Source organism: Ursus americanus, chromosome 11 (assembly GCF_024610735.1).
Source record: "Ursus americanus isolate L20-20 chromosome 11, mUrsAme1.1.p, whole genome shotgun sequence".
Lineage (NCBI taxonomy): Eukaryota > Metazoa > Chordata > Mammalia > Carnivora > Ursidae > Ursus > Ursus americanus.
The window spans coordinates 32138418-32164411 of record NC_142137.1 but is presented as its reverse complement, the minus strand read 5'-3'; the positions used below and the strand labels follow the sequence as shown (position 1 = coordinate 32164411).

At 40.3% G+C, this 25994-nt stretch overlaps 2 protein-coding genes and 1 pseudogene across 10 annotated transcripts in view; 2 read left to right on the top strand and 1 right to left on the bottom strand.

Annotated features, from left to right (window-relative positions):
• The window catches only part of DSE (dermatan sulfate epimerase), a 145984-nt gene extending 124568 nt beyond the window's left edge, over positions 1–21416 (bottom strand). For 2 of the 9 annotated variants that reach the window (XM_045798513.2, XM_087865412.1), the window contains exons 1-2: positions 20145–21416; positions 15757–15845 (exon numbers count right to left, since the gene is read on the bottom strand). Coding sequence is in view for 1 of the 9 variants with exons in the window: in XM_087865410.1 (XP_087721536.1) it covers positions 21158–21166 (9 nt within the window). In the remaining 8 variants the exon portion in view is untranslated. Of the gene's footprint in view, positions 1–15756 lie in introns of all 9 variants that reach the window. The other 7 variants (XM_087865407.1, XM_087865411.1, XM_045798515.2 and 4 more) reach the window with 5 other exon arrangements.
• Positions 11593–12010, top strand: LOC148109260 (host cell factor C1 regulator 1 pseudogene; annotated as a pseudogene).
• Positions 21417–21461: 45 nt separating the features above from the next.
• On the top strand, positions 21462–24794 carry TSPYL1 (TSPY like 1). Its single transcript, XM_045798526.2, has one exon. The coding sequence runs from the start codon at positions 21555–21557 to the stop codon at positions 22854–22856; it is 1302 nt and encodes a 433-aa protein (XP_045654482.1). The 5' UTR covers positions 21462–21554; the 3' UTR covers positions 22857–24794.
• Positions 24795–25994: the final 1200 nt, after the last annotated feature.

Here is a 25994-nt window from a genome sequence, read left to right as displayed (position 1 = left end):
CTCCTGAAACAGTGGGTTACACAGCCTAGCTCTGCATGGTTGAGACCAGGCTTTCCAGGAAGGCCTGGCTATCTTCAAGAAGAAAGAGGAACAAGACTCCCTCTCCACGGGGGTCAAGACTGCTTTTCACCACCAGAGTGAAGCCTATCCCAGAGAAGTTTGCCTGCTCTCTCTCTGTACACTCCCACATATAGCCACTCTAAAACCTTTCAGCCTAACCACCTCAGTAGTTTAACCACTGCTCCACAACCCAAAAATGCTCTCTCAGCACCTTGCTCCATATTTTGTTTGAATAGTATATAACAATCACAGTTGGGATGATTTCTCCTTTAAGTTTGTTGTCCATTAATGCTATTTAAACTCTTGAGAAAAGATGGCCGTGAATTTTGCATTAAGAATCATAATCATATGTTATCATGATTCTTCACTCAAAAAGAGCAGCATTTTACTCTGGCTTACTTCCATACTCTAATAAGACTTTCATGCTGCCTGCTGGCATGAGGAACACTGCTGGAATTCATTCTCGAACAGAACTTTTCCTGAACTGAAACTCTACACTAAAAAGCAGTGAAGGAAACTTGTTACCATTCATTTATTTTGGACTTAGATTCAAAGGGTGGGAGGAATAGGGGAAGGACAATAGTTCTTTGAGACCAGTTAGTAGAAGGCCAAAAATCCCTCATTAGACCTGATAGCCTGAGGCAGAATAGTCAGGAAAGCAATTATGCAAAGTGTATCTTTAGCAGGAGGGGAAAGATAAGATAAATATATGTCGTGAAGCATATTAAGTCATTGCCAAATATACTTCGGTCCCTCTGAATTCTAAAATTTCCCCGGTCTTCCCTGCTCTGAAATTTTATCAAGAGTGATAAAATTATGTATTCAGAAGTTAAAGGAACTTGTACATTTGAAGTTGGGCTTTTTTTCTTTCATTTTTGTATTTGTATGACAATAGTATTCAAATATGGAAGGAAATGAGTATTGCACTATTAAGGACTACTTAGTATTCCAAAAATAGAAACAGCCACCTAAAATGTACTACTTGGAGTACTTAAAACGTATTACTATTCAAATAATTTCCAATGTTTCCTCTAATTTCAACTTTGGATCCCAAAGGATTCCAGCGACCTCTCAAAGTACAAATTTAGTAGTTCAGTGCTGAATAAAGTCTCTTTCTGGAAGGTGTGAGGGTCTGAAGGTCTGTCTTTTCTCTATTCTCCAAATACTATACACATCTTCCTAAGAAAAATTCGCACTTTTTTTCTGGACTAAGATTTATGAATAACTGCCAAATTTTTTGAACAAAAGCATATTATTAGCAGACTGGCAGTTTATTAAAATTCCACAACTATATTTCCATCTAATGTTCCATATTATCCTTGCCCACAGCCAACCATCACCAAAAACTAGCAATCTCAGAAAATAGCAAAGTGTGTTAAGTAACTTTCTTTCAGACCATACTAATTTTACTGGGTCAACTTCAGGTCATAATATACTGTGGAATTATCCATTTCAACATTAATCACTTAAAGATGTGCACTGAAAGATTATCTTGGACCTCTTAGATGAGAAAAAATAAGTTGTGAATAGTTCTGTTCAAGTTTTGAAAATCCTATTTGGTACAAGTTGAGTGAAAAGAACCTTCCTCATCTCTCTGTTCTGTCTCTACACCTATAACTAGTCTGTATCTATCTAGATCTATCCTCGATGCTTAAAATGCCTGAGTCATTTAGGAGAGAGGAAGCAACCCACCCAGAATACCACACTGGAGAAAAGCCCCAAGTAAAAATGATAACATCCCGAAACGATGAAAGCAGTTTAGAATTTTGTGTTTATTCCTTCTTCCTAAAAAACTTTGATGGTCCAACCAGTGAGACATCAAAAATCCATCCAGAACTTGAGTTAATATATATTTGTAACTACACTCAGAACTCTGTGTTTACCCACCTCTCCACTCCCCACAAATGTGGCATACGTTTCTTTTGCTTTTTTCTTCACTCTGTTTGCCATTAAAGCCAGGAATTCAAAAATGAGGAAGTTCTAAAGGGCAGACTCTACAAAACTGACCTAACTTGGCTTACACTCTTAAAAGTTTTGGCCCAGGATAGCCAAATATATTCTAGTTATAACAGTTTTAAGATTTATGAGTTCAAATTCCATGAAACTCAAAATCAAGGAATAATTTTTTTTCTTTCCTTTTCTAAGGAATAATTTTTTTAATTCAAGCAGATTCTCAGGATGAGAAAATTTACCTATATTTTTAGTTTACCATGCTTCTGGAACATTTTGTTCTCTAATAGCTTTCTAAACCCATAATTACAGATAACTTTTAATTGGCTCAAATTATTCTTAAATCGACTGGCGGGAGAAACTGGTAATTGTTCCTCAGTATTCAGTCTTTTCTTCCTCTTGAATTTTAGGTGAGCACAAACCACATTAGTTAGAGACTAATTTCTGTCTCCCTTGCAAACCAAGGTTTGCATTGGCATGTGAGTGTATGTGACTGGACTTTTCAGGTCACATTGGAAAACTGCTTGCCTTCATTTCCTCTTTCCCCATATTTATCACTTAATAATACTTAATTATCATTACCTATTTTATGAAAATTGATACTGCCAGGGGAATAGAAAAGCTAGTCAAAATTGTCCTCATATTCAACTTGTTTCCAAACTAAGAGGGATTAGTAAAATAAATTCACAAATAACTCAAAGTAAAACAAAACAAGTAATCACAATAGATGTACAAACCATACTAAGGTTTCAAAGGAAAAAGATAATATCTGACCTGAGGCATCCAAAAAATAATTTATTCAGGAGTTAACGATTGAGAAGGGTGGTAATGAATAAAGTGGGAGAGAATGGCTCCCCTCCCCTGCATTCTGAAAAATGCAGAAAAGCGAAATGCTTCCTGTGAATCTTGACACTGGCCCCGAGTTAGCTTACACTATCGTACCAACACTGTGGGTCAGACATGTGTTACATGCTTTACATGTTTGGCTTTCTATAGCTGCCGTAACAAATGACCACAAACTTAGTAGTTTAAAACAACACAACTTAAAATATCTTAGCGCTCTGGAGATCATTAAGTCCAAAACGAGTTTCACGGGGCCAAACTCAAGGCGTGGGCAGGGCAGCATCCCTTTCTGCAGCCTCTGAGGAGGATCCGTTTCCTCGCCCTTTCCAGCTTCTAGAGTTTGCCCACATACTTGGCTAGTGGCTTCTTCCTCCATCTTCAGAGCTAGCAATGCTGATACACTTCGGCTCACATCGCATCACTCTGACTTCCTGTTCTGTCTTCCTCTTCCACTTTAAGGAGACTCGTGTTTACATTGGGCCCACCCAGATAGTCCAGAAAAATCTCCCTATCTCAAGGTCAGCTGATCAGCAACCTTAATTCCTTCTTGTCATGTAATATTATATTCACAGAGTCCCGGGATTAGGATGTAGATATCTTTGGGGGGCCATTATTCTGCCTATCACATATAATCTCATTTAATCTTTATAACAGATCTATGATTTTGGTAGTAGTGTTAACTCTATAGATAAGAAACAAGGAATAGAAAGATTAGGGGATTTGCCTATGATTACCAAGCCAATAAGTGGCCTATCAGGATTGGGAACTCAAATATTTCTTACTCCAGGGCCTAAACTTTAATAAAGTTACCAATAATTCAGTGTTTAACGCAGGTAACTGACTGGTTTTAACACTGAGTTTCCCAGGCCAGGAAAACCCCTCAGTCCCAGGCAAACCATAATGGATAATCACCATATCTGCTGAACACTTAACCCAAGTCCCTATTACAATAGTTTAGTGAGAATTTAAGAGCCTAGTGGTCAGAGATCACAACTAAATTCTAGAGGCACAGAAATGGCAGAGAAACTCTACCTCTTCCTCAAGTGAACTTTTCCCTGGTTTTGAAAGAAGACTTCAACTACTCCCATTTTGACTTCAGTCTGTACTTTCTAATTGATTAAGAACTTAATTTTCACTCAGGCAAAAGACCCTGGAGGCAAAGCGTCGCCTGATGGGAACCGAAACTAGCCCCTCAAACAATAGGGACTTCCCTGAGCCATCAAAACCCCACCCATGAAAATGATTATCTGATTTTTACTTCCCACCTGCATGTACTCACCAACCTTTGTCCCATTTTCCTTATATAAACTTATATTTTTGGCTAGTCTTTGAGAGGCTAGTCCATTGGCCTCAGTGAAATAAATTCCTTTATTGTTTCACCACCACTCATTTCTCTGCCTTTGGATTTTGTCAGCAGTGAGTGGGCAAACCTGGTCTACTGGGACCCCTGACGCCAGGTGCTCTTATACCCCTGCGACCCAACTAGTCTGATAAAAAATGCATTTGCTGAAGATGGTCCAGATAATTTAAGAAGATTCATAAGCAGGACTTTGAACATAGATGGGAAAAATATATCTGAAGTAGAAAGTTTAGAATTTATTTAAATTGGTGTCATAAACTGAGTTCCCCCAGAAACCTACCCTGGGACAGGGATTGGATTACACTTTGTTTTTTTAGGACGGGATTCCAAGAGGCATTTGTGGGGACTGGGAAAGAGAAGAAAGGAAGGAAGCCAATATAGTGGATGATGATGAGCAGGTTACTGATAAGGACAGCTGGATTACTGATAATGGACAAGGTCACTGATAATGGACAGATCCCATCGGGACCTTTGAGAAGATGGTGTGGAACATTCATCAGAGTTGTTCTCCACTGCAGAGATGAGGAAGTTGGGATTCTGTCCAGGCAGTAGGAAGCCTTCAGCATGCACTGAAATAGTGAATGCCAAGGGGATATGGGCAGAGCACCAACAGTTCTAATTTGCCTATCCAAATCATTTCCTGAGTCTTACCACTTCTCATAATTTCTACAGTGACAACCCTAGTCAAGCCACTGCAGCAGGTTCCTTATTGGTTTTCTTGCCTCCACTCTTAATCCCCACTCAATCCCCACAAAATAGCCAAATGCCTTTTCCAAAGCATGAATCCAATTATGTCACCACCACCCTAGCAAAAACTTAGATTCTTGTTACCAGCTAGAATCTAACTTCCTCATAGCCTTCAAGCGTTACATGGTCTGACTACCCCATCCCTCTGATCTTACCTCCTAAATAAAGTTTGTAAACCAGTAATAAACATGGTATATTGGAGTTATGTTTACAATATCCAATATTTCTCTTCTTTTTGTTGATTAGACTTGTCTTAGTCTTTGCTCTTTGGTTCCTCTGTTTACAATGCTTTTCCCAGTGGATCACCTTCTCACCATTCAGGTTTAACTCTAATATCACCTCCACATAAAGGCCTTTTCTTATTTATTACCTTAGCCCCAGTCATCCTTTCTTTCTTTTTTTTTTTTTTTAAGATTTTATTTATTTACTTGTCAGATTGAGAGAGAGAGCACAAGCAGGGGGAGCAATAGGCAGAGGGAGAAGCGGGCTCCCTGGGAGCCCGATGTGGGACTCCATCCTAGGCCCTTGGGATCATGACCTAAGCTGAAGGCAGACACTTAACCGAATAAGCCATCCCCAGTCATTCTTTTCACTGACATTTTTTACAGCAATTATTGGTCCCCCCAAATACCTTTTTATATGTTTTCATATTTATTATCTCTCTCCGCACGCTAAAATGTAAACTCCTAATGGGCAGTGATTTGGAATGTCTTGTTCAAAGCTATATTCCCAGTACCTAGAATGGTTCCTCACGCATACTAGGGATTTCAGAAATATTTTTTACTGAAAAAATGTTTCCAAGATGGATGAGGTTGAATGGAAAATCTTATCTGTCTTGAATATTGTAAATGTAACTTCAGCGTACCATGTTTATTACTGGTTTACACTAATCATGAAGAGCTGATTTGCTAAGCAAAAGCAAAACTGATGAGATTATGAAAAATTTTTCATCCGTGGAGTCCCATTTAATGAAGTTCTGTTTTCAAAGAGGCTTCTAATGATAATATTCTAGCTCTTTTCAGAATGGAAAGAAAATGACAACTTGCATTTTTCTTTCTCCCTTTAAGTAAATCAACTTACAGCTTTGAATTAAAATTATTCTCTTCCAGGGTTTAGTCGATGTGTTAAAAAAATAACTGAAACTAACAGTACTGAAAAACATATCAACTTCCAGGAGGTAAATTATTGCTTTCTAAAAACCTAGACAGCTCTACTTTGTCTCAATCTTTAAGGCTGTTATTTTTTATTTTCTGTATTGTGGTTCCTGCCTTCCTGTTCTACTGTTGACTAATTAGGATGTTGCATCTCATCTCATCTTATAATAAAGACCCAATTAAAAATCTGGAATGAAGTTGGCAAATTTTTTTTTAAAGATTTTATTTATTTATTTGACAGAGAGAGAGACAGCCAGCAAGAGAGGGAACACAAGCAGGGTGAGTGGGAGAGGAAGAAGCAGGCTCCCAGCAGAGAAGCCTGATGTGGGGCTCAATCCCAGGACTCTGGGATCAGGCCCTGAGCAGAAGGCAGACCCTTAATGACTGAGCCACCCAGGCGCCCCGGCAAATTTTAAACAGAAAAAAAAAAGTACAGTGTCAGAGTTCAGTAGGACACAGACAGCAGATAATGAGTCTCAAAGCCCTTCAAATACAGCCCAACCCATGATACAGCCTTCTGCCCCCCTTTCCCTTCCCTCCCCACTCCCCATCAGCCACCCCATTTTGTCTATGCTTGTTGCACAAGCAGGCTTCCTCCCTCCTGTCTGCCTTTGCCTGGGCTGTTCCCCAGCCTATCTCCCATCCTGTCAGCACCCTCTACTCTCACACCTTTCTTTTTCTTTCAAGTTCCAGCTCAAGTTTCCCTTCTAGGAAGCTCTCTCCAAACCCCCAGGCACTTGCTGAGTATTCCTGTGCTCAGTGTTCAGATTATACTTGGTAAAATATGTCTAACACTCCCCTTTTCAAATGGCAGTGTAATGATTCATGTTCAAATCAACATCCATCCTGCTGGACAATCTCTCAGGGCAAGCACAGCGTCTATCCTGGAATCCTCAACACTTAACCATAACTCACTACAGGAAGTGCCCCCTATGTAGTTGGTGAATATTCTACTCACTGCAACATACCTTGGAGTTCTAAGAGGGTATGCTCTGCCCAAGTCATTTTGTTCTGCATTGGTAATGAAGACGGGTGGGAGGAGGGACCTGCTATGTTCATGTCTCCTCTTTTTCCCTATATTCTCTCTTCTGGCTTCAAGATGGGACAGCGACTAGATGAAGAGACTGGACTGGGGTTTTTATTTTGTTTTGTTTTAAGATTTTATTTATTTATTTGACATAGAGAGAGCACAAGCAGAAGGAGCAGCAGGCAGAGGGAGAGGGAGAAGTAGGCTCTCCGCTTAGCAGAGAGCCCGACGTGGGGCCCCACCCCAGGACCAAAGCCGAAGGCAAACACCCAAACAACCAAGCCACCCAGGCACCCCAGGACTGAGGTTCTAACACCTTATGCTATCTCTGACACCAGGACTCAAGCATCAGCTTACAAGGCTTTTCTTTTCTTACCTCTTTTTACGAATACGTCTCCCATCTTCTCTCCCTTCCCAAGAGTCCTTGTACCCTCAGGCTTTTCAAGTTCCATATCTAGGGCCTTCCCATCTTCCTTGATACTTCTATCAATACATCTAGACCCCAAAATTACTTATATATGAATACAGGAGCCTTTCTACTTTAAAGATTTTATTCATTTATATGAGACAGAGAGAGACAGAGAGAGAGAGAGGGAGAAAATGAGTGGGGATGGGGGAGAGGTCGAGGGGGAGGGAAAGGCAGACTCCCTGCTGAGCAGGAAGGCCTATTTGGGGCTGGATCCCAGGACCCTGAGATCATGACCTGAGCCAAAGGCGGATGCTTAACTGACTGAGCCACCCAGGGGCCCAAGAAGCCCTTCTATTTTAAAAGCCAGACAATACCTCCAATGAAATTCTAATAAGTAAACTATTTTTAACTTGGAAGCTAGCTGTGTTTTACTAATTCTAGCACCCTGCATCTAAGCCTTCCATATAAAATAACCTTTTATAAAAAATAGACATATGTATTAATTATTCGCTAATTACTAATTTGCATATTGTGACCTTTAAGTGTCAACTTGACTATGGTGTCCACATTAAATGTTCTGGGTGTGTCTGGGAAGTGTGTTTCCAGAAGAGATTACCATTTGAATCACTGGACTCAACAGACTGCCTCCCCTGTGTAGGTGGGCCTCATCTAATCCATTGGGGGCCTGAACAGAACTATTGGCAGAAAAAGGAGGAATTCACCCTCTTTTCCCTGCCTCACTGAATGAACTGGGATGTCTCATATCTTCTCCAGTCCGGGGACTGGGATTTACACCATCTGCTCCCTGGTTCTCAGGCCTTCAGACTTGGACTGACTTGCACCATTGGCTTTTCTAGGTCTCCAGCTTGTAGTTGGTAAATACAGGACTTCTCGGCCTCCATAATCACATGAATCAATTCCTCATAATAAATCTCCATATGTATATCTATATCTGCATCTATATCTACCTCCTATTAGTTCTATTTCTCTGAAGAACACTACTAATAGATTTAAAATATATACTTTATATAAAAGCAATACAAATAAATCCCCAAGTGATGTGGTTGTGGAATATAGGTGAGGTTTGGTGGGGTGAGGTCTGGAGCCCATGATCAAGAAAGAATTCTTGAGACATCTTTGGTGCAAAATGGTAGTTTTATTAAAGCACTGGGACAGGATCCGTGGGCAGAAAGAGCTACTGCACGGGGGTCTTGAGGAGTGGCTGATTATATACTTGGGAGTTGAGGATTTTCATATTAAAGAAGACCTTCAGGATACTGCTAAAGAGGAACTACAAGATAAGGCTAAAGAGGACCCCAGACCTACCAGATATCGGAGGCCTCACCATCGTCAAGTTCAGGTTGTTTTCCCCTCTAGCAAGGTACTAACATTAAGATAGTTAGGAGACTCCTGGAAGATAGTCACATATGTCCCATCCAGGAGTGGAGGGGAGGTTGCAGGGTGTCAGCTTATGCTTTGTCTTCAGCTAGCCTTCTGCTAGCTCATTTTTTAAAGCATCCAATACTCCACAAGAAATACACCTCAATAAATTAAGTTTCTAACTGAGCTTCAGCTGCTTTAAATAAGTCTTTAACCTAATACTGGCCTTATCCCACAGATTTAAGACAAAGAAAAAAGCCTTAATTCACCTTGAATTCAATATCACATTTTGAGCTAGTGTTTTTGCTTCAGCCTTTAAATACCAACCCAAAATGTTTTCAAAGCAAATTTGTTAGTTTGTGTTGTTTTCTTCTGAGTGAATACTAAACTCTGTATTTGACCAAGTTCAGTTTTTTCATCATTGTATGAGAGGATTTTCTTTAATGTTTAAAAATTTTTTTAATTCAAAGTCTAAAAGCCATTTGAATGTCACTAACTCTCCTTAAAATTGTAGGAAGCAAGAAGTTAAAACCCTCTTCTCCTTTCCCATCCCCATTTCCCTGGAGGCCATTTCTGCTGGCAACTGGGTACACATTTTTCCTAATGATTAGGACTTTCTTCAACCCCACTTCTTACAAACAAACTCAACATCTCCCTAAATATATCCCCTCTTCACTCTCCTTTTCTGAACTGCCAATTATTAAAGAACTGGCCTCACAAGCTACTTACACTTTCTTCATTTCTCATTCATTCTTTAACTCTGTAACTCTCTGTCCCTCAACTCTTCTGAAACTGTTCTCACTCAAGATACCATGCCCACACAATTCAGGAACTTTTCTTCCCAGGCTTTGTCTCACTTGGCATCGCTGCACCTGCTGAACGCTAGCATCCTGAAGTCCATTCCCCCCTTGCCTTCTGCGACAGCACTCTTCTGGTTCTTCCCCTATCACTAATGCCTACTTTTCAATTCCTCTGTTTGTCCCACCTCACCTGTCTTTCTCATGTCAGTGTTCCACAGACTTCCACTTTTGGGTCTCCTTTCTTCTCTTCTGCATGTCTGTGTTTTCGTCCACTCTGATAGTTTCAACTATCACCTATGTTAAAGGATTTCTTTTTCTTTGGTGCACGTAGTTCTTGGTCACACGGCTTCGAAGAATGAAGAGGAAGACCAAAGAGTGGTGGGCAGCAAAGCAAAGCTCATTGAGCTATGTTAAAGCAAAGTTTTCTGAGCGATAGTACAAAGCTCCCAAAGAGCAAGGGGACCCGAGAGGATTGGGTTGCCAATTTGGTGTTTAAATCTAGGGGTTTTTATGGGTTCTTTGGTGTGGGCTGTTTTAATCTGATTATCCCCCTCCACGTGCCTGTCATCCAATCAGGTTTCTGTCCACACGATCATCTACCTATCAGGTAGTTTTTCATCTGGGAAAGGGTGGAAGGCTCCTTACAGGGTGGTAGGCTCCTTTCAGGGTGGTGTTCTGTAGCCTTGGGGACCAAGAGGGCAGTGGCCACCACTGCCCTAAGGCACGCCGGTCAGCATAGGCCACAAGATCAAGCACTTTGTTTAAATATCCCACTGGCTGTTGAGCTGGCCCCTAGGCCTGGGTTAGGACGTCCAAGGCCATTCCCTTCTTTTCTGTCACATACAAGTTGTAAGGCCTCCCAGTAGGAAGACTTAGAGCTAGGGGACTAAGTAAAGCCTAGAATAACAGGATGGGGTCTTTTTCCTTTTAAGGGTAGTTTTCCTCTTAGGACAGGGGTGGGGGCCTTGTCCCTGCCTACCTTTCTTCCAACTATCCTTCATTACCTATATATTAATGACTTCCAAATCTATCTGTAGACCCTGGTGTGAATCAGACTAATGCCATCTTAGACAAATCTGCCATGATGACCAGTTTGTGACCTGAAACCTTCTTGAGCAGGCCCCCTCCCTCACCATTCTTTTGTTTGGCCACACACCTAAGCACACCTTGAGGGCAGAATATCTTTGATCTGCCCTGGAGATATGACTATTCTTAAACATTCTCCTCCCGGGTGGTCCCTCAACATGTACTACTAGTCTCTAGGGCTATAAAAGCAGGTCTTAAAGGAGGCTGGGTTGTGGAAATCTGCTTGTCTTGTGGCAGCCCAAGACATGCTTCTATCCATAAATTCCCTTAATAAAAACCATTTCCTGTCAACCTGGACTTGCAAGCCTTTTTCTCTGGTCTACTGGCTCCCCTGGCCTTTGGAGGTCATTTGCATATACCCCCTTTTCACAGAACCATTCTACTCTTCTCCTGACCTATAAATGCTCAAATCTATTTCCAATATCTCTAATAGGTTTCCCCAGATTCACAATGAAACTCCGCTTGTCTGTAATTGAACTTGTGATGTCTTCCCTCCCATTAAAACCTGATAATATATTATTCCTATATTCCATAGCTCACTCACATTTCCACTCATTCCTGTTGTCCAAACTGAAACAAACTCCTCGCCCATCTTCATACCTAGTTTCAGTCAATTCTTGAATTATTTCTCTTATTCTGTTTTGTCATTACCACACTTCTAAATATACTTTAACAATCTTTGCCTGAGTTATCGTAACACTTAAAAACTAATTTCCCATCCTTTAATCATTACAACCTTCAAGCCGTTTTCCATGTAGCGGTTAATGTTATTTTGTATGATCCTGCAGCAGTCCCTAGAACAAGGCCCCCTGGGTTGAGCCCAATGCTACCCACGGGCTGCCGTCGGGGACACCCCGAGCCAGGATGTGAGCTCCCCTCTCTGAGAAGCTGTGCCCATGAGCACCAAGCGGCACCTGGAGGAGGAACAGGAGCCCTTGCGCAAACAATTCCTTTCTCAAGAGAACACGGCCACCCACTTCTCTTGACTCAGCTTGCACAATGACCACCCTTACTGCAGCCCCCCCCCCCCAATGGCTTTCCCCCAACTCTGCTCCCACTCAGGAGCCCTTGCTCTGAGCTGCTTCTCTGGTGCTACCCTGGGAACCTGATCCCTGACCCTCTGGCTGCTGAGGCTAGACATCCCCACCACCCCACTACTCTGCAACCCAAGCTGGAAAGATAGTGGAGCTCTGAGTGCTGGTGGGCAGTATTTCTGTCCACCTTCCTTCTTCCCCACAACAGAGAAGACCAGCATCCCCACTAAGGGACCAGCTGTTCTGACTATTCTTTAGACCAGGCCTCTGGACCCCAGGACCTACTCTCAACAAAGGAGGACACTGAACCCCACAGAGCCCTGGGGGGAGAGGGGCAAGAGGGACGGGAGCATGGGAAGGAAGGGAGGGATTCCCCCCAGAACTGAATAAAGATTGCTGAGCAAAAAAACCCAAAAAACCAAAAAAAACTCACCGAAGTTATTTTCTGACACATTCATGTCAGTTCCCTGTTTAAAAACCTCCAATATCCTCTAATGTTCAAGGGATTTTAAAACACATATCTAAAAATTAACAAGTCAGGAAACAACAAATGTTGGTGACAATGCAGAAAAAGGGGAACCCTCTTACACTGTTCGTAGGAATGCAAGCTGGTGCAGCCACTCCGGAAAAGAGTATGGAGGTTCCCCCAAGAAGTTAAAAATAGAGCTACCCTACAACCCTGTAAGCACTACTAGGTATTTACCCAAAGGCTACAAATGTTGTGATCTGAAGAGGCACCTGCACCCCAATGGTTATAGCAGCAATGTTCACAATAGCCAAACTATGGAAAGAGCCCAGATGTCCTTCAACAGATGAATGGATAAAGAGGATGTGCTACATATATGGAATATTACCCAGCCATCAAAAAGGATGAAACCTTACCATTTGCAACAACGTGGAGGAACTGGAGGGTATTATGTTAAGTGAAATAAGTAAATTAGAGAAAGACAATTATCATATGGTTTCACTTATATGTGGAATTTAAGAAACAAAACTGATAATCATAGGGGAAAAGAGGGAAAAATAAGATGAAATCAGAGACGGAGACAAACCATAAGAGACTCTTAATCATAGGAAACAAACTGAGGGTTGCTGGAGGGGAGGTGGGTGAAGGGATGGGGTAACTGGGTGATGGGCATTAAGGAGCGCACGTGATGTAATAAGCACTGCGTGTTATATGCAACTGATGAATAACTGAACTCTACATCTGAAACTAATGATACACCATATGTTAATTAATTGAATTTAAATAAGATAAAAAATAAAATGCATATCTATTGTAATTATATATTATGCATAACATAGTAACACTCTTTCACACACAAATGAGGTGGTTAGCCATCAGATTCCATTTTACCTAACCATCCCCGCCCACTAATGGCCCTACCTTTCAGCCATTCCTCAAGCTGTCTGGGCTCCTACTTGCATCTGGATTCTTGCTGAGGGTGTCTCATCAGCATTGAATCAACAATTTCACTGTGGTTGAACTGTGAAAATGTTCTCTTTGGGAGAGAAGTAAGCAGTTAAGATGATCCCTCTGTTTTTAAATCAGGGAAAGGTTTCCAACATGGGTAGATGATATGTTAAGTAGGAAGGATGCAGATTTCCTCTCTCTTCTTAGGATGAATTATAAAGAATCATTTCCAAATTGGACTTATGTATTTCCCGATAACAAACTTTTATTTTTAAAACTTCCTCCTGAGTACAGAATAGTAAAAACTAGTGAAGTATTTATTAGTTAGAGCTCTTTTATCCTTGATTTCATTCATCAGCAATTCAAATCTCTGAGCCCCACGTGTAAGAATCTGGAAATGCTGTTAAATTAGAAATATCAGTGGTAGCAGGAGGTATTGTTTCTTAAATCTGTACCACATTTAATAAATGCTTCCACTGAGGGTACTTGTCTCCTAAAAGCCATAAATTCTGTTTAGATTAAGATACTGAAGTTCCCATGGCTGTATAAGTTAGCGTTCAATGTGGAATCATTCAATGTAGCCAACACTGCAGAAGAATCCTCTGGGTGCTACAGAAGACACAAACCCTAGGAAAAAGTTATCGGGAAACAGGCAGCAGTCCTTGAGTTCCCTGGTTACTGTTAAAGATTTCGAGAAATCAGAAAAGCAACATGGCAAATTAGAAAGAGCTTTGAAGTTAGGAAAACTGGGTTTATATCCATACTCCATTACTTACAAGCTATGTAACTTTCGGCAAGTCACTTGACCTCTCTGAGATTACCTAATCTGTATAGTAAGGTGAATTCTACCTATGTCATAGAGGGGATGAGAACATTTCTATTAGTGGCCAAATGAATGAATGATGGTCTCCTTCCAAATCAACTTTTCACATTTTAAAAACAGATGTGCATAGTATGGCTTGCTTACAAACCAAAGGAAGTTGCAATATAGAATTAGAGCCAAAGAATTCACAAATCAGAGTTCTCAGCTAACAGATGAAGTGTTATAACAACGAAAGTATCAAGTTAGATACCATATTATGAACTTTTCATATTGAATTAATTTTTATGTGGAAACTAGTAAATGACTTAGATGAAACTTGTTTTAAAACAAGAGGACTGTTTTGTTTTGTTTTTTATCATGGAAGTCTGACTGTTGTAAAAAAGGTTTTGGATCTTGGGACTCCACAAAAACAAAATTACACTATTTTTGTAAGATTATATATGAGGCTCTGGAGCTTTAATGAACAGGGCAACACAAATTCATGGGAACAATATTTAAAGAACTTAGCTACTTGTCTAAACTTCATACTATCTAGAAAACACATAGAAATACTTTCCCTTGGATACAATTTCTTAACTTTAGGATTTTGAGGTGCTTTCAAAAATAAAAGTCACATTTATTAAATGGCTTGACTGTCCACTTTTGGTATTGTACCAAGCAAATCACCATGACTCACACTGATATAAAATTCCATGTAATTATTTTCATTAGTTGTTTCACATTATTTTATTTTCTTTTCATTTTACTTTAAATTATTTCACTTTACTAAAAGTACAGTAAGGGCTTGTCCCACTAAGCATACGTTTGATTGGTTATTTATTTATTTATTAAAGATTTATTTATTTGAGAGAAAGCATGGGGGGGAGGGGAGGCGCAGAGGGAGAGGGAGAAGCAGACTGCCCCGCTGAACAGGGAGTCCGACTCAGGGCTCGATCCCAGCACCCCAGGACCCCAAGACCATGACCTGAGCCGAATGCAGACACCCAACCGAGCCAACCAGGCACCTTTATTGGTTATTTAAATGATTAACCTAATTACACAAGTTTTTCAACTAATGCTTCCTGAATTTGATTTGTTTAGCTTCACTATTCCCTCTGAAGTAATAGCTCACTTTTGTAAATTACTTTAAATTGTAAGTTTTATAGTGAAGGAGCATAATATTTAGATATCTTTTTCATATTATGTGAGTCAGTAAATACTTCTAGTGAAAGTACTTACTCCCACTATAAACACGGAATTTTTGCATCAAAAATGCCAACTGAAAGGATGAATTTTAATACGTGATTTTTTCTTCTTTAAGACTTTTATAAGTATAGGCCTGCTATAACTGTGAAATGGCATTTTAGTACCAGCAAGCCTCCTTCTTCCCACAACCTGAAGATACTATATGTCAAAAATGGGGTTGTTTAATAGAACTTTCTGCCATGTATGCTTTCCAAGAGTGGCCACTAGCCAGATGTTGCTCTGGAGTTCTTACAATGTGGTCAGTGTAACTGATGAACCAAATTTTTAATTTTAATTAATTTAAACTTAAATAGGCACACGTGGCTAGTGACTACTGTAATGTACAGTGCAGGTCCAGAATGCATGTTGAAATAGCTGGAGCAGTTAACAAATGTGATTACTATGCCCTCATCCCCACCTCTTTTTAATGTTGTTCAGTTCTTACCTATAGCAGAGTCCAATTCAAGTCTCATTTTCCGGATGAAGTTTTCACTGACCATTGTAATACACATTGATGTCTTTCTTGTCTGAATCCTAAACACAATTTTTATAATGGAATTTAGTGCCTCACTGTTCCTTGCACAATAGTTTAATATATAAGTTTTATTAGCATAAAACAATACAAATAATACTGTTAGCTTTTATTCATTGAAAGCTTACAGTGCTCAACTTTACACATATCTTATTTCATCCTCCTAACAGGCTGGTCAAGTATGTACTATAATCTCTATTTAGAGGCACCTGGGTGGCTCAGTTGGTTAAGCGTCTGCCTTCAGCCCAGGCCATGATCTCAGGGTTCTGGGATCAAGCCCCACCTTGGGCTCCCTGCTCAGTAGGGAGTCTGCTTCTCCCTCTCCCTCTGCCCCTCCCCACTGCTTGTGCTCTCTCTCTCACTCTCTCAAATAAAAAAATAAAATCTTTTTAAAAAAAATCTCTATTTAACATAGAGATTCACTGGCTCAGAGAGATGAAGTGACTCGCCTGGGTTAAACAGACAGTGAGTGGCAGAACTAGAACTTGAAACCAGGTCCATGACTAGTCTACACAGGTAGGGACCTTGTCGGAATAGGTAGGGTCTTATGAGATATTTTGGCCTGATTTGATTACTGGAAGTCATCATAACAAATATAAGCCCCATTTGAGAAGACTACTTTATAACAATTACAGCATAATAGGAGTAAAAGATTATGATTCAATTTAAATTACAAGAGTATTTCATTTCTAGTGAAAGACCGCTTCAAAGTTCCTGTCATTTTCTTAAAGACCACTTGCTCCCTCTAGTGAAAATCAATGTGAATACCATGCCCACTAAGTAATAAGATTCTCAGTAGATGTACCTTCCTTTGGCGTGTCTTAGAAATTTGTGGAGGTGTATTTTGATTATTAAAAAGAATGTTATTGGCTTTCATTAGGTAGTGTCAAGAATGCTATATACCAACGGTAAGTCCTCAAGAACAATAAAATTGTCCCACTTCAGAGAGGGGAAACCACCTATATTTATTTATGTGAGCCTGGAATTTAACATTTTTAACATTTAACATTTAACAATTTTACATGTAAAAACGAAGTATGTTTGCACTGTTTTACTGTGCAGTGAATATTCGAGGAAGGAAACTATGACATTTCATCTTATTTAAGACATTATCAATTGTAAAAGATAGTATTATTTAAATATCACCAAGAAAAGATAGAAAAAAAGAAAATATTGCTGATTAAACTATGACACAATGCATTTTTATACATAATGTTTACTACATCTTTCAAAAGCTCTTTTAGACTTTATTTAGATGTAAATCAAATATCACACTTGCTTGGGCATATATAAAAGGAAAAACAAAAGCAAAATAAATTAAGGTATTTTTAAAACTTCTTCATATTCAGAAAATTTTCTGCAACAGTTTTTGACTCAGAGTTGTCAGTATCCATGTTTTTCCAAACAATATTATCCTCTCTACTCTCAACTACTTTGGTGATGCTATATTTCTTAAAATGGTGTCCAATTCTTGTATCTATGATTTTCTTCAAAGACAGATACCAATTACTTAAGTTTTGATGTTGTCCCTTTTTTGAGCCTTCCTAAGAAATTGATGGAAAGTTTTCAAACTATAGGTTGTAGCTCTTCCTCAGATGGTCTTTAAAGTTTGTCCAGAATGAAATCAGTAACAACAACTAAGTTCTCACATGCTCAGGCAATGACAACAACGTCATGACTGACACCTGGATGATAGTGCTTATAAGACACACTTTGATTACAGAAATGTGAAAATGTATTTCTTTCCTTTCTTTTTTTGGTGAAAATGTATTTTTTACAATGGAAGAAATATGGAGCCATGGCAATCTAGGGGAACTCTTCCTTTTTCTTTTCCAGAACTTAACCGAGATTTGGTCACCGAGAGGAATGCTACTCAGGGTATTTGAGTCACAAGTAAAACCTACCTGTATCGGTCTCCGTCTATGCTGATTATACTAACAGGTGTAACTTTCTATTTTGTGATTTCTTATAATGTGGGCATGTTAATGCCTTTGCATATTAAAACAGACACTATTATAAATTACTTCTCTCTTTTATATCAGAGTCGTCATTATATATATGTTTTTCTATTAATGTGTGTAGGTGGGTTATATTTTCCATGAATTTCATGTCAAGAAAGTAAAGACTAACTTGCTAAAAAAAAGTGATGGGGGTCACATAGGGTTTACAAAATACTGAATTTAGGTATTATGAATAACCACTTTTCCTTTAAACAGAAAGCAAATCCTGGCATACTTTCCTAACAAATATTAATATGCTTGTGGATAGGGGAATGGTAGTAGGCAGATAAATGTGTATTAATTCAACATTAGGGGAGTGCAAAAAGGTAGTATATGAAGCAGAGCCAAAATATACTCCCCCATAAAATAAAATGTAATGCCAGTACAGACATACTGGTAGTTTTTATAAGATGATTTAAAGTTTTGTTTTATTCAAATCAACAAATATCATTAAGGACCTACCAAAATCTCAGCTCCATGCTATGCTGAGTAAATGCAAAAGAAGAAGCAACTGTGTCCTCTCTCATGGGATGATGCTAGAATACTGGAATGCTGAGACTGACATGCATGAAACAACCAGAGTCACTAAGAGGACGAGTATAATTAAGTGCTCAATTGCATGGCACAGCTCATAAAAAAAGTTGTAAGAATTCAGAGCAGGAAGATTAATGAGTCATAGAGTGGTTCAGGGAAGTTTCCCCTAGGAGAAAGGAGGAGGAATTTAAGAATTTTTACGTACGATCTTGGTTAAGTTAGTTAACCTCTCAGTTACTGTTTCCTCTTTTATAAAATTTGACAATTTAATGCATATAAAATGCCTAGCACATTCTAAAGCAAGATAGGTTTGTGATAGGGTCTTAGAGAATGAACAGTATCGACCTAAAAAGAGAATGTTTTAGATAGCAAGATAACTGTGTTATGTAAAAAAGACACATATTCCTTTTAAGACTTTAGGTTCAAAAAGATAAGGAAAAACTTCTGCAAGTAATAGCTGCAAATAATATTATTAATATATTAAGTACAATTTTCTGTGGCAAATAGCAATCATATTCTTTTTTTTCCCCCTGCATAGCAAAATAACTCCTTGAGCACATGAAACTTGGTGCAGACTGAAATCCTAAAGAGTTCTTTCTTCCATGAAAAGATTCTTTCTTAAAAAAAAAGTTGCACAGAATACACAAATCTGCTTTTCCCTCTAAATCCTCGTTTCTCGCTGGACCTTCTCTTATTCAAAAGTGATTAGAACTTAGACTCTCCATCTTCTATAATGAAGAGTTATCACCACAATCACTTCTCTACTGTGACTTTCAGACAAAATTAGGAAAATTCAAGTTTTTCCTTATTTTCTGAATATATGCAACCAAGTATCCCATATCATGGCTTTTCCAAACGTACTGATAGTAAGAGAGGGGAAGTTTCCTTCACAGTGTCTCAACACTTACACTCTCCAGAATCCTGATTACATTTATATGCACCATCTATCACTGGAGTCTTTCCTAACATTATCAGTTAGAGCACTAATTAAATACACTTGCAGACATCATAATAGTGCCTTTGACAAATAAAGCCACATCTAGTCCTGATGAAAGCCTGGCAATAGAGTCTTCTGCTTAAAAACAGAAGGCATATTAGAGTAATAAAAGTTTCCAGTTTAGGTCAAATTAGATTATTCCAGTTCCAAGACAGATGATGATTTCATGGCAATAAGAAAGAAGTGGGCCTTGTGGAAAATTCCATTATTCATTCTTATCTACAAGAGTAATTGTCAGCCAAGCACCAAGCACCACAAGGAGAAACTGTATTCTGTTCATTTGTTCCTGTATTTAACGTTCTAATAATGTAACACTGTGCAAGGCGGTGTGTTAGGTACTACGTAAATAGTGGTAAACAAAACTATGACCCTGTCCTCCTGGAGTTCATAGTCTTCTCAAATACCTTTTGTGGTAGGTTTTGGCTTTACTGTTCTCTTTCTGGATATTGCCTAATTCTGGTCTTGATAACCAAAGAGGCTCAGGATATGATACATCACAGCTGTCAGGAGGAGGCAGGACCTCAGAGGAAGCAATGGGCAAGCACCAAGGAGCTGCTGCTAGGAAAAACATGACACACACAGAGATGCAAACAAAGTTCAACCCAAGGAGTATTCGTTTCATATTGCTTGAGTAACAAATTACCACAAACTTAGTAGTTTAAAATCACACAAATTAACTTTTTTATGTATATTCTGGAGGTTAGACATCATAAAGATGTTGGCAGTGCTGCATTCCTTTGGAGGCTCTACGGGAGAATCTATTTCCTTACCTTTCCAGATTCTAGAGGCTGCCTTTATTCCTTGGATCCTGGTTCCATCTTCAAATTCCACAGCACAGCACCTTCAAATCTCTTTCTCTCTTTTTCTCACCTCTGCTTTGATTGTCATATATTCAAAGACTGACACTCCAACTTCCTTCTTATAAGGACCATTGTAAATACATGGGTCCCACCTGGATAATCCAGCGTAATCTTCCCATCTCCAGATCTTTAACCTAAGCACATTTGCAAAGTCCCTTTTGCCACAGAAGAGAACATATTCACAGATTCTGATGATTAGGAGGAGGACATCTTTGGGGGGCATTAATAAAATAGACTACAATCCAAGGCAAAGCAAATAGGAAAAAAAATGTTTGCCTGTTTTGCACCTTGAGTCAACCAACTGCACACCCGCATTCTGCAAGTTTGTCTTCTACTTCAGGACTATCTTGATTACCTATTTTAATTAGCTTTTCTTTATAAAAAATGGTGGCAGGAGATCCCCCACTAGTATTTCTCTGAGGCCTTGTTTACTTTGTAACACCAGTTTTCTTCACAAGTCAACAAACTAAAACAACCAAAGACAGACACCCCTCTTAAACTCTATGAGCTGACTGCAATGAATACGTACTTCATTTGGGCCAACCTCTCCTACCTCTCTGCAGAACTTAATTCGTGAACAGATTAATAGTTTATGGGACTTAAAATAGCTTTTCTAATTTCCTGCAGTGAGGGGCCACGAAACAAGATTCAGCTAATTGGCCCTGGCTTAATTTCTGCAGAAATTACGTAGCACAAACTCTTCTTTGAAGTAGATTATCAACTCAGAACTAGCAAGGAATACTATGCGTCACTTTAGAGGTAAAAAGCCGCGGAGCAGTTTTTTCTCCCAGTAATGTTAGAGGCCAGTCATTTCTACTTGAGAAAAAAGAAACAATTTGCTTTTCATGTCAGTTTAAAAATAAAGATATTTTTGCTCCTGGCCATTATGGGGTAATTTACCTTCCTGCCTGAAAAATACTTACGTAAAACATGTTTTCAGACAACGACAACAGGCAGTGTAGTGCTGTGACCGCTACGATTACCGCAGCTTACATGCTGGAAGCAGTTTCCAGAGGCACCGCGGCGAGGGTGCTCACTGCCTTCAGTCTCTGAGTCCGAAATACATTTATTAACGTAAGTCAAATCATTCCTTCACCCCACTAGATTCACACAAGCAAAACTACGATAACCCGGGACATCAGGCAAGGGCGGAGCAAGCAGGGAGTTCTCGCGTTCTGGTGAGATCTACGTCCCTGACGTCAACCTCGCGGAAACGCTCGCGAGACAAGGGGGCGGGCGTTGCGAACCCGCGGTTGGCTTTGGGGTGGCTTCTGTGAGGAAAACGGACGTTAATCTACCGTTGGTCAGGCTGCTACTGACATGAGCGACCTGGCTGGGGCTGAGAGGTCCCCTTTCCCCCAAACCCGCAGTCTCACGACTCCCGACCATGCCCCAGGAGACCCGGATCCACACAAGTGCTTGAAGCTCCGTGAGGAAACCGAGGCGTCACAGGTGATGGCGGAGCCGGGTGCGGGAAGCTTGAACACGGTCGCGCTGCCACCGCCTCAGCTTCCAGAGGAGCGGGGAGCCTTGTGCGCCCCCGCGGGCTGTGGCCACCCAGCCCAGATTGGAGGCGGTGGGGATCGCGGTTTCGTAGCGACCGAAGTGGGGCAGGCGGAGGCTCCGCCTCTTACGGAAGGCCTGGAAGCTGTGTCGGTGTCCGTGGCAACGGACTACCGCCTGAAAAATGGCTGTCAGAGTGGAGAGCCGCGCGGCCCTGGGGGAGAGAAGCCAGAGAGGTCGGGGTCTGAGGTGTTGGCAGAGGTGAAGGCCAAGGAAGTGGAGACTGAGAAGTCCACCATTTTCTCGGTAGCAGTGGATGAGGAGGTGGTAGAGAAGGAAGGAGTGAAGGAGGAGGAGGAAGAGGTGGTGGAGCAGAAGATGGAGATAGAGAAGCAAGTAGGTGAAGAAATAGAAATGATGGAGGAAAATAGAGAGGTCGAGGAGGCGAAGGAAGAAGACGGGCCCCGACCCTTGAATATAGATCTCCGCATGAACCCCCTGGAAGCCATCCAGTTGGAACTGGACACTGTGAATGCTCAGGCTGACAGGGCCTTTCAGCAACTGGAGCATAAATTTGGGCGGATGCGTCGTCACTACCTGGAGAGAAGAAACTACATCATTCAGAATATCCCGGGCTTCTGGGTCACTGCCTTTCGGAACCACCCCCAGTTGTCCCCCATGATTAGGGGCCAAGATGCAGAGATGTTAAGATACATAACCAATTTGGAGGTAAAGGAGCTCAGACACCCTAGAACTGGCTGCAAATTCAAGTTCTTCTTTCGAAGAAACCCCTACTTCAGAAACAAGCTTATTGTCAAAGAATATGAGGTCAGAGCCTCTGGCCGAGTGGTTTCTCTTTCCACCCCAATCATATGGCGCCGGGGTTATGAACCCCAATCCTTCATTCGCAGGAGCCAAGATGTCGTCTGCAATTTCTTCACCTGGTTTTCAGACCATAGTCTTCCAGAGTCTGACAAGATTGCCGAAATTATCAAAGAGGATTTGTGGCCAAATCCACTGCAATATTACCTGTTGCGTGAAGGAGTCCGTAGAGCCAGACGTCGCCCAATAAGAGAGCCAGTAGAGATCCCCAGGCCCTTTGGATTTCAGTCTGGTTAATCTCTGCCTTTGGAGGTACTGCACAAGGTCCCCTACCACTACTTGCTGGACCTGTGCTTGGACAACAGAAATGGGTATGCCTTCTACCTTTTTTTTTTTTTTTTTCTTTCCTGACATTTCTATCACCTTTTTCCTCTGGACATTGTTTTCTCAACCTCAAGATTGAGACTTTCAAGGCCATGCCCCTCCATTTCCACATGGCTTTCATGCCATTCTGCATTACTATCACATGCTGCATGGCCATGATTCACATTATTCCTAGGCCAAGCAAATGATGCTGTAAATTGCATTATCTTTATCTGCACTGCATGGACCCTGTTTGTTCCCAGGGTCTTTGTGCTGGCTCTTACCACTTGGAATTCTAGCTTTGCCTAGGAGCTCATTCTACCCACTTTGCTCTTTAGTACAGGCACGTAGCCTGTGGACAATTGTGGGGTAGAGAGAGCAGCAGTGTGCTACTTGGTCTATGTGATTTATGTGACTCCACTGCGCTTCTTGCACCTCTGGTCACCTCCTACTGCCTACTACTGGCTATGCCTATCCACCTTGGGCTCCTGCCTACCTTGCAGATAATTGTCAACCCCACTGTCTGGTTTTTGGTAAACAAGAATCCCTAGAACTGCTGGTGGACCCAGGTTTCCTGCCAGCACACAAAAGACCCATTCCTCTCCCCAAAAGACTTCCTTGATTCCTCACCCCACCCTTCCCTCCACCTCCATGATCCAGAACACTACTAACTGTCATGCTAGTGGTTAAAGTGACAAGTTAGATGTTATTCTTATGGCCAGAGTAAGGATGGTGTCCATTCTAACTACCAGGCTTTCTCAGCCTCAACTAGTAAATTCACATGAAACCTAGGTATACCTCTTGTGCCTCCTCTCCTTACCCTGAACATGATTAAATGCCAGGGTGGCAGTACACTTTCTTTCCACCTGTCTGTCTCCTGTCTCTTAAAAAAAAAAAAAAAGTGATAGCTCAAAAGCAGGCCTTTTAGTTTAATATGGCTTTAGCTCTTCATTATTTCCAGGGACAGGTTGTCCTGTAAAATAGACTGCTGGAGCTCTTACTTCCCTCTGCTCTCTTCTCCACCTTCCACCACCTTTAGTGACACCTAGAAGGTTTAAAGGGAGACAGATCTAGATAAAATGAAAAATGATATCTAGTTCATGGTGGATGAAGAACTAGAGATTATGATGGGTGCCCTAAGCAGGGAAACTGAACAGAAGACCACAGGCAAAAATGAGCAAGATAAAAATTGGGCTAAGATTAAGACTGGCCCACAGAGCCTTTAAGGAAGAGGTTTTCTCTGTCAGTGGTAATGGGAGGAGAAATACTTTTTCTCAGGATTTCCATGGGAGAATTGAAAGGGATATTGAAGTGTTAAATATATTGCCTAGAGAAGAGTTTTTTAAAGAAACAAAGCATCTTTGGGTGCTTTCTCTTGTTTTTGTTTGATTTAATTTATGCGGAAGAGTAATGCTGTGTTTTTTCTCTAGGGTTTAGTAAAATAACATTTTCTGTTTCTGCTTACTGGGAAAATTGAGCTGTATAGGTGTTCTTTTTGCTTTCAATTGGCAATATTTGAAAAAATAACAATTTTACTTTCCTGTAAGATATAGAGACTTAAATGAATATGAGAGTTTTCAACTTTTTTGTTTCTGTTATAACTGTATCCTTAGAAATATAATTTGAGTAACTTGGTTTTATCAGATTCTGAAAACTGGAAATTGTTGTCTTCATGGAAGAATAACCTACAAAAGATGTTTGGCTGGATTGTCTTACTTGATAATTTATCCTGGTAACAACTTAGTAATTGATGTGTCTTTTTTCCTAAATATAAATACTTGTGAGATTGCTCTGTCAAATTGGAAATGTACCACTGGCATATTTGTTTTCCTTATATGTGTTGTAGTAAAATAAAAGCATGTTACTCTGCTAGATTTCTTATTTTTCACTCTGCCCATAAACATGCCTGAAGAAATCGTTAAAAATAACAACAGATTGTAGAATTATTACAGTTCTAAAAATGGATACAACAGGCGTTATCCCAAAAGTAGGAAACTAGGGCACACTGCTGTACCTTGCAAGGTTGGGAGGGTTGTTGTTGTGGGTTTGGCTTTAAAATGTTAACAATTGCAAGTGCTTACTCATGATGTCACTTTTTCCCATGTAGCTTGTACAGCACCACCATTTCCTTCACTTCCTTAAAGCTTCCATTTCTGTCTCTGTAAATGATATTCTCAGGTCATTCATGTTCTTTTTATTCACTTTGCATTTAATAAGCAAACAGAGTTTCTATCAAAAGTGGTAAATTCTTCTATCTTCATACTTTCTCAGCTGTAAAGACTTATTCATTCTTCAAACCTCCCCACCTTCTATTTGTGTCAAATTTTTCAAGGCCTGAGAGGTAACTCTTCTGCCTTACAGTTTTCTGTTCTCCTTAGGGATGATGAAATGTCTTCTCAAGTACTTGGTGTACTTACCAGGGACTTCTGTTACAGAAAATAACATAGAGTTCGTTAACAGCGAATTCCACAAATATTTATTAAGGCATTTTGTCAGGCCTTGGGAAGATAACAATAAAAAGATAAAGTTATTTCCTTTATTGTTAAAGAATTGGAGAAAACTGATAAGCAAACGAAGGACACAGTGATACAGTAAAATTCAAATACATTTTCACGGGTTTTTTACTCTTTCCCTTTCTCCCTAGTTTGGAAGCTTTGTGAAAGCAGAGATGATGGGGTATCTTTTATATCTCTCACTGCTTGCACATAGTTATTAGGTAAATATTGAATGACAAAGTAAATAACTCCAGAATGGAAAAAACAAAACATCCTAGTACCCAAAAAGACTTGATGAAGTAACAGGAAGAAGATGGTTTTTAAGGCATTTGTAAAATTGAGATAAAAAAATTTACAAAGCCTTTCTTAAAGCAAATGTCTTCTATCAACTTTTCCTTGAGTACCTAAGACATACTCAGTACTTTGATGCCTCGGTGGCTCAGTTGGTTAAGTGTCTGCCTTTGGCTCAAGTCATGATCCCAGGGTTGTCGGATCCGTAAAGGGCTCTTTGCTCAGTGGGGACCCTGCGTCTCCCTCTGCCTGCTGCTCCCCCTGCTTGTGCTCTCTCTGTGACAAA